Source organism: Falco punctatus, assembly GCF_963210335.1.
Source record: "Falco punctatus genome assembly, chromosome: 8".
NCBI classification, from domain to species: domain Eukaryota; kingdom Metazoa; phylum Chordata; class Aves; order Falconiformes; family Falconidae; genus Falco; species Falco punctatus.
In genome coordinates, this window is record NC_137588.1 from 63766741 (window position 1) to 63780011 (window position 13271).

Sequence of the window (13271 nt, forward strand, 5' to 3'; positions counted from 1 at the left end):
GATACAGTATCCTTTATCATCCCAAACACAGTCCAAAGCTACTAACGCACAGAGATGTTCACACCATGTACTCTTTAGCTGGAGTGGCAGAACATGAAGGGTTTGATCTTTACATGGCAGGCCATTACGTATATTTTAAAATCCACTATTGCCAATATACATTCAGAGAAAGCCCATCTGAATCAGTAAAATGAGCTTTTCTAGAGAAAAGTGTACCATTTTCACAAAACAGGTAATTTTCCCAAAGTTTCCATTTAGGAATACCTGAGTTTTGTCTAAAAACATTCTGTTTGATTTTTGTTTCTTAATCATAAATCTCCTCTTAAGCTGCTCGGTTTGCTGTTGGAATATTGAACACTGCTCAAGTACTGAACCATGAATACATTCACTATGTTTTTCTGAAACTCTCATTTAATGAACATACCTGCTCTCCATCGCTGTCTTCACTACTGCTAAGTTTTAAGTCATCTTTCAACATACTAAGTAAAAGGGAGAAAGTAAGACAAGTTTTTCCACGTACTTTAATTACTTTCAAAGCGTTCTTCTATATTTCAACATGCTATTGTTTATACCACAAATTAGGCTGCATGGGTGAAACCCACGAGATACCATTCTAACATTTGATGTTTAAGAATGGTGAGTTGAAGTCATTCTTTAGAGAAGAATAAGGATTCTAGTCCTCTGACTCCCTAGTCCATTCTGTTAAATTTAGAAAGCAAATTTGACACAATTTACTAATGCAGGAGGAGCTAACTCATGTGTGTTCAATGAGGCCTTAATACAAAATGGCCAAGAACATTGTTTGAAATAGAATCAAGGAAGCCAACACTAGTGGCTGCTTCCTGTCTCGTGGCAACAGCACAACTGTTCTAAGTCATAATTATTTTATTATTATTCAAAGCCATAATTATTTATGGTAGTCATACATACACACATTATTTCACAATAATGACATGTGAACACACTGAAAACATATAGCAGGGTACAGGCCCTTTGTGCTTATTGAAAACCACCTTTGAATACAAAATAAAACATCTTACTCTGTCTGGTTCGATTCACATCTGGAGAAAGAAAATGAGAAAGGATTAAATTCTAATACTTCTGAGTTTCACAGTATAGCTGTTCTACTGACTATCTGAAAAGAAACATCAGCCTTTATGATCTAGGTCCTGAAATATTTTTCATTTCTATCCCTTTACAAAAGATGCATTTATCTCCTTCTTTAAGTTTTTTTTTTTTTGGTTTTTTTTTTTTTTTTTTTTTTTTTAAGATCACAATCACTTCTTTTTTTCCCTCCTAATTATTTAAAACTGTATTGTCGCAGTAAACATCACCTCGGCTTTCTTCCTGTGCATCCCAGTTCAACACATGTCCTACGCTACCTCTTGTTCTTAGATGTTGTCCCACTCCCCAGCTTTGGAAATAGCAGAGTTCCTTCTCAGCAGCCTACACTGCTATGACAAAAGCAAAGCCAAGTGGTGAACTTCTCTTTCTACCCCTCGTTGAACTGGCTGCGTATCAGCATCTTCTTAACAACACATTTTTAGGAAACTGACTGTAAGACTATAATAACTGAGGAGGGTTTCTTTTTGTTCTACTCCCTTCCCATAGGTCATGTGCTTTTTAATCTTGCCAATCCTGCAACATGCACAGACAAGCAGAAGAACAAGACTTCATTTTGTGATTGCATCACAACAAATGTTAACTCAGAATAACAAGCTTTCAGAAGCTACAACCACTTTCATTAAACATACGATCGGCTGGTAAACCTTTATTTTCATAGAAATATTTGTTTGGAAACCATCTGTTAACAGCATATAGTTGATTTTCAGGTATGAGATAGGTGGACTACAGGTACCAAGAATATTCCAGTGGGTTTTTATTTTTCCTTCCAGCTGCATGATCAACAATGTAAAACATTAGAGGTCTGTGTGCCTAACTAACAGAAAAGTTTGTCAGTTAAGAGGCTGAGCAGAACAAACCCAACTAGACCCCAAGCAGAGTTTACAGTCTCCCCCAACATGAAACAGTTCCCTCTCCTGCCTACGCACACAACTGCTTCCAGCTCACAGCTCTGCAATGCACACGTTTGCTAAACCCCATCCCATCCTGCCCATTCTTGGATGCTGATACCTTTCTGGTTCACAAGCTGATTCCAAGGCCCAAACTCTTGCACACCTATCCTGACAACTGACAAGAAACAGGGGAACAGAAAGGCAGCACAGGGTATTTGTTACTCACTCCAGTGTGCAATACTGAGTCTAATGTCCCAGAAAATGGCTGCTTAAAGATGATCACTGTTTTCTGCCCGTCAAGGAAAAGTATTGCTTAAGTGTCCGTGCAAGAACTGGCACATTCTAGTAAAAGAAACAGCTACTTTCCAAAGCTCTTAGAAGTTTGACTATTGTTCATGAAATGTTTTCTCAACAGCCACTTACGATTTGGATTGATGACCATTGGATGTTTTTGATGAAGGATTATATCGTTCTAGAAGAAAAAAGAAATGCACAGTTGAAAACTCAGCCAGTAAAGTAAGTTACTCCAAAGTTGCCACAAATACAAGGTCTTAGGATAAACCAAGAATGGCTGAGTAGACCAGAGAGTAATAACTAGCTGACATGAGGTACAATCCCCCCTCAGACTGAAGTAGTAGTAGATGTAGAGATAAAATACTAAATACAGCGAATTACTTAATCAAGAAATTTGATTATAGAAAATCTAAACCAATACACACTTAATCTGTTATTAATGGTGTGAAAAACTGGCTTGCTTCTATCAAGATTAATCTACTGCCTTCTACGTGCAGGATACAGGGCATAGATCACCCTGTCAAGCTAATAGGAGTTGAAAACCGGTTCTGCGTTTTGATTAACCGAGCCTCTTTACTTACACACCTAAAGACAGTTGCTCCTACAATGTAAACCTATGGTTTAGCACTATGGAATTAAGTTCTAATTTGCTTCCTTAATTCCCTACTGTATCAGGTGTTTAGATTAAGCTGCTTGTGAATATCTAAGTAAAAGAAGAGCGGTTTAGTCTATTTCATCTGTTTCATCACTTCAAGAGGGAGCAGAAAGACTTTTGGAAGGTAACAGCACAAATCAATTCAATGTTACCTGGTATGTAACCTGTGTTCAATTATTAATTTCAGTAATATTCAAAACAACGATATAGTTAAAGAGAAATAAAAGCAGCTTCTGTCCAAAATCTGAAAATGCATTGTGGGGAAAGAAATTCAAGCATATTAGTAAGAATATTACTGTATGAGTTCTCGACCAGTTCTCTCTCTCGATTTTCAAATGACAACATGAAAATGAACAGTGAAACTGCAACGTGCCTTTTCTATTGAAATATAAGCATAAGCATTATTTTGGTTTCTAATGTGTTTCAAGCAGGGGCTGTTTTTTTTAAAGGGTGTTTTGTTTTTGTACTCAGCTATATTCAGTTAGATCTATCATAATGGCATTTTTTTTTTCAAGAGTTAGAAAACATGACAGATTAAAAATGCAGGGTGTTTTCTAGAAGATGGTAACTTTTCGCAACTCAGTCATAACTTTCTAGATTTCAACAAGAAATGCAAAAGAAAATCAGGTTTAAACAGGTTAAAACTTGAGAAAGTACAGCTAATCTTAACTTAGACTCCATCCTATGACCAGTCTGGAAAATCTCATTCGCTAAAAAGCATGAAACAAAAACATTAAACATTTTACAGGAAGTTTAATATACTTACTCTGTTCTCCAGTGCCAAAACTGGACTGCTGAGACTCCTATGGGAATAAAAGATCACAAGCAGGTTTTTTTCACTGGGAATTTTAACATATCAAAAAACATGCTGTGAGCAAGATATTCCTTCTACTGAAAGGATGGCACCTAACCTCTAAAAAAGGAAAAAACCTAACAACAAAAGAGAAAGAGTGATTCTTTATCTGGGCCCAGCTCCTCTCACCCGCCATACCAGGGAAGGGGACCTTCACGTTCCTCTTCCATCGCTCAGCTCTCCCACTTGCTTCGTTTTAAGAAAGGCCGCGTGCAGTTGTACTACACAAGAGCTGAAACTCCAAAATCCCTATGTAACTTCCATATACCCTAGCTTCATGTAAGTTTAGCATGGAGAGGAACCGTCCAGTACGTTTTTCCTTATCTTTCTTACACAAAAACTTTGCTACTATTTTTATGTATTTGCATTCAAACTCTTTTCTCTGCATTTTTCTTTTCCACACACTCCCCACTGTGGTAGACAAGTAATGAGTACAGTAACAATCTCCCCCACCCCCCCACCCCCCACAAAAAAACCCACCAAACCAGCAACAACACCAATACCACCACCACAAAAAAAAAAAAAAAAAAAAAAAAACCAAAACCAAAAAAACCCACAAAAGCCCACCTTGTCAACAAAGGGACCTAAAAGACAACAAAACTTAAAAGCTGAACAGCTCTGCACAGCCTGCCCAAACCCCCCTTTTGGCAATGGCTGCACACAAGTCCCTGGTAAAGGCATCGTTCCTCCTCTGCAAAGGCCAGATCTTCATGTAATCAGACAATTCATTAGTACAAAACCAACTAAACAATGATATGTAACTTCCTTTGACATATAATGAGTCTGTTACCTATACATCTAGCCATGAAAGATAAAGCCTTGCAAAATTTAGGACTTGTATCATCTTCAGTATTCCCATTCCAGAAAACCCAATTCTGACTCCCAGGACATAGTAATTTTTTTTTTTTTAAACCCTAAAATATTGTTTTAGCAAACAAATACGAAGAGGCTACCAAATTACTGGAAACCTACTTCTAGGCTAGAGTGCCATTTTAAAATAGGACCTTCCTGACCTCATTTTAAAATGAGGACAAATGATGGCCCCATAAATAAAAAGTGAAAATATTTGACTCTATTCATAAAGTTACATATGCACATTTTACTTCAATGCTCTGGCAATGGCAAACCAGAATGACAACTCAATAATTATTTCCAGGTTTTTTTGTTATACCTGCAAACAAGTTCTCAAGCAGCCAAGTTAGTGACTTTTTTTTTTTGCAGTTATATACGCAATTTATAAATTTATATATATTTTTTTAACACAGAAAAGCTTTACACAGCAAAGTACACTTGGAAATTTCTAATTTCCCTTAAAAGTAAAAGCAGTTGCAATAATGCACTGAACAAGTATTTTGTTGACTGTGAACTTGGTAAGGAACTTGCTTGTAAGGTGTTTCAAACGCCTCTAATCTTTACTAACAGAAAGAAAGGAAGGTACAATAAAATTAACCTATGTTTAAAGTGCAAAGCAAAGATGAAGTTGGAGAGAAGCCTTATGACTTCAACGGAAAGAAACAGCTACACTTCCTTCAAAATTAATTAACTGATTTTTATCTTTTACACAGGTACAATGAGTACAATTCCCTGATTGCCTTTTTCCACTGTCACCTTTGACAAGCTGACAAACTGTTAAGTCAAAAAAAGAAGTGAAGACCACACAATAATCAAACACCGCACCCACAGAATAACTGCACTGGGGTGAGCACAGGATGAGGAACTGGCACCCATTCTTACCAATACATGTATCACAAATTCTGCAGAAACCCGGCCTAACTGCTCACTTCAGGCAACTTCCTATTACTAGGGCATAGTGCAGTCTTTCAGTTAAGTGCACTTTAACGAGGCGTTATGTTTAAATGTGCAACTTTTTCCATCTCTCTTGCCATCTGTGTTGTCTTTGAATACTTATTTCTTTAAGAAACTTGGAGATTAAAAAAAAAAAAGCTGTACTTTCAACTCCGAAGTTATTTATAGCAATATCTTCTAAAGGCCTACTTCAGAAAGAAGAAATTAAAAACAACTTAAAGGAAGGAAACCCTTTTAACCGAAGTGTAATAGACTGCTGGGGTTAGATACTGAAGACACTGAAGCAGGAAACAAAATCGCAGCTTGTATTCAAACACAAAAGCTGGAGAGAAAAACGCTCGCCAGCTGCGCAGAACGGCAGTCAGGTACCAATTCACATCTGCAGGTTACCAGCTTGGCTGCAGCCCCGGTTGTGGTGAATGGGACCCATTTCCATTTAATGTCTGAAATCTCAGGTCAGATGTCACTTTCATTTCTCAGAAGCAAGTTTCTGTATTACAGCAGATCAAGGGATCTTCTCGGGAACTTCAGCACAGGGCAGATGCTGAGCAAACCTGGAGACAGAATCCACCTCTTCGGAGATGCCTCTAGGTCACTGCACAGGTATGCAGGTACGAAAACTGCCAAACCTCTCATGCTACTTTGAAATGAAAAACTTCCACTCTAACAGACAGCTGGGATTTTTAATATACTTTACAAACACACCAGTATTTTTTGATGGTAAGTCCGTGGCTTAAAAAAAGTTACAGGGGGTAAAATTACAGAGTGTTAGGTCATTGGATAACATTTTTTTATCAAGACTCAGAAATCAACATTTTTTTAATAGCATCCATAAAACTTTCCCTGACCTATTTTCATAATCAGAAGTTTTATCTTCTGATTCAAAGACTTCCTGAAAACTATTAGATAGGTTTATAGTAATCAGAGAGGCCCCAGTCAGGAGTTCAGGTTCCTTCAAGCTACTCACTACCTACACATGGGGAAAATGATCCTAATCCCAAGTGTCTTAAACATAAATTCAACTGGTCCACCAAAGGGAGCTTAATTTTACGTGCACAGGCAAAACATACCAAACTTTTGCACAAAAGAGGAATGCTGTGGAACACTTCAGCATATTACTTGTAAATAAACTGAGCACAGTATTAAAGAGAACAAGCTTTCTGTGAACAGTACTGCATGATTAAAGTAAACCACTGTTTTGTTTTGTTTTTTGAATTCTGCTCTGGGTCCAGACTGCACAAGCCTATGGCTCACTAACTCACTGGAATTCTGCAAAGAGCTGCTGCCAAGAATGACAGAGGGGAGAAGGCAGAGGAAATTATAGGCTTTGGATGCAGAGAGAGAATTTGACAAAGTTCCATGGCTAAGATGTGCAGCCACAAAATAGAAAAAGCTGGCAGAAAGTCAAAAGACTCAGAGCAGCCATAAATGGAATTTTTTGCAAACTGGGTGAAGAAATACAATCCAGCTTGATAGGTTCAAAGAAACACAACCTACCTTTTTTGTTCAAATGTCAACAAGACTGTGCAATCTTACATAGTTTCTCTCTGTGTCAAAGACACATATTTCTGCACACCTCCTTTCTTCCCAAACGGAGTCAAATACCAGAGAAACACAGGAACAAGCAGTTCTAGCAACCCCATAATCAAATGTGCTCAAAAATGTGCAAAGGGAAAATATCTCCCCAAAGGTTCAGGAATAAGTATTCAAAGCAGTGGAATAAGTACCTCTGCCGGTGAGGAGAGGTGTGGGTTTTTTTAATTATATATATATTATTTTTTTTTTTTACAGTAACAGGTAAGAATCATTTCCAAGTTCACAGTTTTATACAACACAGCAAATAAACCTGATTAAAAGTAACATACGCAAGATTAATATTGCTCTAATATTAAGAAAACAAATGACAAGATTTATTTCTAGACACGTCCTCAAAAGCACAGCTGAGAACCACATAGTATGTTCTGCATTTTCAGCTCACTGGAGAGAAGCAAGCAAGACAGTGAGCAGGAGCACAGAGCGCCGAGAGCAATGACACCAGGGCTGCCCATAGCCCTGAGGTTTGCTGCCAGTGTGAGAGCCTGAACCATTTAACTTCGCACCAGCCCGAGGGAGTTCTGTGGATGTGCACTTACAACATGCGAGCCAGAACTTTTGACCAAAAGAAGGTGATGTCAAAGCATTCACGTAAAACGGATTACACTAGAGACCTCAGTGAGGAAGTCTTGAAATCCTTCACTGAACTGTCCTGCTTTGAGGAGCGATTTGGATCAAACAGGAAACTGACAGCAGCCAGCGGTGCTCCAGGAGAGCAGTCTGGTCAGAAAATGCATAGTCTTAACTATTGTGAAGTTAACTTTCAAAAGATAAACAGCGTAATTTCTTCACTCTGAAGTTATGCCAAATTAGGGGTGGAGTACCCCAATCCATTTCAGAGAGATGTTGACTGGAGAAAAATGTTATTGTCAAGTTACATCTTTTATTGGTAATCAGTAGATACAGGAAGCAAAACATGGATCCTTGAGTGAGTCAGCTATCGCAAGCTGAACTGTACTCGCTGAAGTTGCTACCCACAGCTATCTACCCTGCCTATCTCTACCCTGCCTACCCCATCAGCTTCCGAGATACTGCTCACTGCAGAGTGTATTTCAAGGCAAACAATCACCAGTGCCAGTCTGCCTTGAAATCCTGCTGCTGGGGCTGCCAGATCCAGCCTCAGGGGAGCAAGCAGGCAGCTGAGAGCAAAAGAACTCCATCCTCAGAGGTGTCAGCTCAAGCAGGTCTCCTGGAAACGTGCCCTGTGCTGTCAACAGCAGCAAAGAGTGACCGATTTCTCTTTAGAATTAATAGCTTAAACACTTCAGTAGTTATTAAGTACATGGGAGGTTAGGAAGAGGACCTTTTTGAACAAGTGATCTGAAAATTTCTTTAGCAAAACATCCGATTTTAAAATTGGTTTGTTTTTTTTTTTTCTAAATTGAAAATGTAGAATCTAATAGAACTATTAATAGACTTCAAAATAATGAGGAAAATTCATTTGATGCAGCAAAGTACATTTAAATTGCTTAGCATTTACCAGTCAGCCTCCATTACTTTGCTAGACAGAGGTAAATGCACTTGTTTGGTTCTACACAAAATGGTGCAAAGTGTTTCCCCAACAGTGAAAAAGGCTCAATGGCATTTTCAAACCTCAGAAGTATCCTGAAGAAGGTTTGAATTTATGAAACAAGATTTAAGTAGTAAAAGGAAAGTTACATTATAGACATCTTTGCAAACTGCTCTGTGTGTGTAAACCAGAGAAAAAATGCTGACATTTTCCATAAGGTTACTGCTGACAAATGTGGTGAAGCAAGATAAGAGAGATGCAAAGCACTAAAACAAACCCAGAACTATACAGAACTGAATTTAGAAGAGTTCCAAAATCCTGATCTTTAACAGGAGTTACTCTTTCAACAGCATTCAGTATTTGACTACAGCACTGACCTTTGTTGGAAAAGGAAATTTTGACGGTTCAGTTTTGCATGGTGTATGAATAGCAGTCAGTGGAGGAGGCCAAGAATGGGTCATCTCCTACAACCAGGAAAAAAAAAGGAAAGCTATTAACAAAATTAAAAAGCAAAGATTTCACGTTACAATCTTGATTCAAATGGCTACCCTGTCTCTCAGGTTTCAGTTCATTGTCCACACTTCACTAAGCTTTATATTCAAATATTAATTTCCCAAATGTGGAACAAAGATTTTGCATATAAACCTAGATTTCAAATTGTTAGCCGTGAGATAAGACAGTTAAGCTGTAATAACAAGCAGACCTGAACATAAACTCCAGTAGAACTTAAGAGTCTGATCACTTAAGATTGTGAATAGCACATGTAGCATACAAGGATAGCAAGAAGAATCCTATGAAAGGAAAGCCTATAAAGTTTGAGGAAAACGGGGAAACATCAAATGCCTGAAGCTGGGAAGAAAGTGTCTTGTATTCTCTCAGAGCATCTCCAAGGACCATGCAGTACCAAAGGTGAGAGCAAACGGTAAGCCACAGAAATGCTCAAGGGAAACATGATCAATTCTTTTGTGATAGTAGACATACAACCAGGGGGATCACATGAGGGGTAAAAAGACTTGAGAAAATAACCTGGGTAGAAGAGAAGGGAAAGTTTTGCTGTGGGGTAGGAAAAAACCTACTATAATCTAAAAAGATTATCAGAATGTCAGGACTGTATTTTGGTGGAAGAAATGGGCAATTCTGGTTAGGTTAACAGGGAGGAGGCCTAGAAGAACATGAATGCAGTGAGGATATCCAGAAGATGATGTGCATACCCAGCAACGCTCAGTACCCAGCTCACACCGCTCTGCTTCCAGTTTTCCCTGGTCTGCCTGCACTAGAGGAGTAATTGAAGAGCCCTCCTGTAACAACTTGCAGCCAAGTCAATTTAAGAGGCACTAATCAACTGCAGATACTTTCCACCTCTTTAGCAATGTTTGCATTTTCAGTAAGTAAGCTATGAACAAAACCACAGAGAACTTACTTTTAGAATTTCATCCACGCAGCTCACATCACCAGATGCTGATGCCTACAAATCAAAACTCAAGATTAACTTCTCCTAAAGCAAATTTTCCTTAAAAGATTCCAGGGGCTAGAAACAGTTAAAAAGCCTTCAATTCTTATCATGATTCATATGGACTCTATATAGATACAAACAGACCTTGCTACTTCTTTTCAGCAACGTTAATTTTAATATCAGATAGATCCATAGTTTATGGTATGAGTCACATCCAGTTCTGAAAAGCAATACATGAGATTTATAAAAAGTTGACAATAACGTCTTACTTTTCACTTGACAGTTAAAGTGATCACAGGCAGTTTGATATTATAAACTTGGGGGGGGGGGCGGGGGGAAGAGAATCGTAGCTTTCAATCATTTCCTGGAAGATGCCACTGGATAATATCTGAATTCCAATGCATGACCGTGAAAGCCCAGTAATGACAAACTGCATTATGAAGTAAAACATACATTACAGCGTGACTCTAGAAACAGCAATAATTATGAAACTATGAATCTTCTGCATCCCTGATGGCTACAAGCAAAAAGGAAGCAAAGCTACTATACAATTCACTGCATCAGCATTAGCATGTCAAGTCTTTGCAAGTAAGAAAATAATTTTCTAATTCTTACCTGTGTCCTGGATCTTATTTTGCTATTTGTTGAAATCCCAGGAACAAAGGCTTTTCTCTAGCTACCACAATTCAAGCAGTATAAACAGGAGATGCTCTCCTTGCAAGTGAGCTGTAGTCAAGAGTCTGTGCCTTAATGATTCAAAAATTACCAAACTACTAAAAGTTGTTAACCCAATAGTGTTTTGTATCCAGCATAACTGATAAAAAGTTCTGAACCCTGTTCAATTTGGTGTGCTTTAGGGTTACCTTATTTTCCCTAGGTGAAGATGAAATAATCACATCTAGTAATTGCTACACACTTCAAAAGAAAATCTGATACATGCAGATACTATCACTAGCCTAAGACAGCATGGCTCCCAGTAATAACAATATATGTATCTAGCTTGTCAAAGTATTTGTGAATATCCTACTCTACAAAAATTAGCCTCTCTTGGTTAAGTTAGCCTTTCTGAAAGTCTCACAGCCGTTACTTAATAAAAATCACCGTATTCATATGGAAGAAGCAGAAGGAAAAAACTACTTTTGCACATTGCCCATTTAAAATACAGATTTTCACTGCGTAAGTTTAAGATGCTTTGTGTAATTAAAAAAAAAAAAAATCCAGTGTTTACCAAAAACTAAATTTTGGTTATGTAGATTGGGATTTTAAAGCAGCTGGAAAATCCCAGCCCAAAGGAACTTAGGTTTAAGCAACGAGGAAACAGAGAGCAACTTACATCTAGTGGTTGAGAAGGTATTTTCAGCTTGGTTAGATGTGCTTTGCTGCTAGGCTTCAGCTCATTCACGCTGCTGCTGTGAGTCTGACTACTGTAGTGTTCAGAGGATAACTTTGGTTCCATGGATTCCTGTCCATCCATTGGCCTTACGTACGCAGTGGGTTTCTGTAACATTGAGCTGGACTTGGACATTAGTGAAGGTGGAAAAGACTGATTAGAGTGTTGTCCACTTGAAAATGAGGGTACACGGGAGGGAGAGTCCCAGTTGGCATCAGGATCCCGGGGAGATTTTGAACGTTGATGTTCTTTGCTGTGGTGATCATTTCCATGAGATCTTGAATGGCTGGAGCTCAAAGAAGAAACAGTAGATGGTTTTCCAGGGCTGGAAGAACGGGGTTTGGAGTGTTCAGACCCATGCTGGCTTTTTTTGCGGCTGCTGCTGCTACTGTACGAGTCGCGGTCGTGCCTCTGGCCACCACTGCTAGTGTTATTGCCACTGCCACGCTGACTACTATGTCCACTCTGTAAGCCCGAGGACCGTTTCTGAGATTGTGAGGAAGTGCTAGGTGCTGGTCCTACAGGAGTCCATTTGCTGCTCTGATGTGAGCTAGTATTATGTCTCTGATCACCAAAGAAACTTTGGTTTGATTTTTCATCTGGTGTTGATGGTACAGTTGGTTTGGGAATTCCAACAAGCTTTTGTAGCGATCTATCTCCTATAAGATCCTTCATTTCATCATAATTACCAAGCATGCTCTGAATACGACTAGACAATTTGTCTTCTTTGCTGGTCTGTGAAAATAATTTTAAAAAACAATGCTTTAAAAAAAGAATCACAACTTTACTTTCAGTTAATTGATCTGACCACTATCTAAACTTCAGGGCTAAGATCATGGCTAGCATCCATGTCTTTTTTGCCATTGTTTCCAATTCCCAATTGCAGTTCTTAAAGCAGTAATTTAACCTCCTAAAACATAAGGAAAACATACTTCAGCAGCAGGAACAGTAGAAACAGCACTAATCAGTGCTTCAGATAATGCACTGGTGAGCTGGATGCAAGTTTAAAAATTGTAGATGCCTACTGTCACCTTAAAGACTGTTTCTCTAATACAGAATGCATTAGTCTAAGAAGTTTTAATTACCAGTAAAATAAAATCAGCTTAAACTCACCACTGCATGTAATTTTTAATTGGTATTTATACTGGCAAAACTCTTGTTACCAACAGTTATAAGGGTTCTTTCTTATATAACCTGTTTGTTTTCAAAATCAGGTATACTGTATCACTACCCCTGCATCCCAACCAGCTTTAGTTAACCTCATACATACAGGGTTTGGTTATCAAATACAGTAAAGTGACAGGAGGACAGAAATTAAAAAAAAAAAATTGTCAGCTTTCCTCCTGAAGGAAGACAGTTTTCAGTCACGGTACTTCACTTCTTGCAAGCCAGCTGAAGTTGCGATAAGGGAACAAGTTTGCTTTCAAAGTTGAGTTTTGAGCTAGATAATCAAAATCTTAAATGGTACTGGTTTAGCTGTACCAGAACTAGGTTATTTTTTTCCACTTCTGCTTAGCAAAGCAAACTGGGAAGGAAACCTAGCACAGGCTTAAAGCTGTACAAGGTAACAGAGTCAACCCCTTCCAAACAAACTAAAAAAAATCAGAAACAAACAACTGGCCTACTGGTTAAAGCTGGTAATTCTATCATATCAGGCATTTCAGTATTTAAAATTAACCTCCTATTTAAATATTCTCTTGCT

At 38.3% G+C, this 13271-nt stretch overlaps 1 protein-coding gene across 8 annotated transcripts in view; it reads right to left on the reverse strand.

The window, feature by feature from the left end:
* AFF4 (ALF transcription elongation factor 4) overlaps positions 1 to 13271 on the reverse strand; it is a 56639-nt gene that overhangs the window by 21227 nt on the left and 22141 nt on the right. For 7 of the 8 annotated variants that reach the window (XM_080397768.1, XM_080397767.1, XM_080397770.1 and 4 more), the window contains exons 3-9: positions 11513 to 12304; positions 10147 to 10191; positions 9104 to 9190; positions 3731 to 3767; positions 2439 to 2487; positions 1041 to 1061; positions 425 to 479 (exon numbers count right to left, since the gene is read on the reverse strand). In XM_080397768.1, the coding sequence (XP_080253894.1) occupies positions 425 to 479; positions 1041 to 1061; positions 2439 to 2487; positions 3731 to 3767; positions 9104 to 9190; positions 10147 to 10191; positions 11513 to 12304 (1086 nt within the window). The remainder of the gene's footprint in view (positions 1 to 424; positions 480 to 1040; positions 1062 to 2438; positions 2488 to 3730; positions 3768 to 9103; positions 9191 to 10146; positions 10192 to 11512; positions 12305 to 13271) is intronic. The other variant, XM_080397769.1, reaches the window with a different exon arrangement.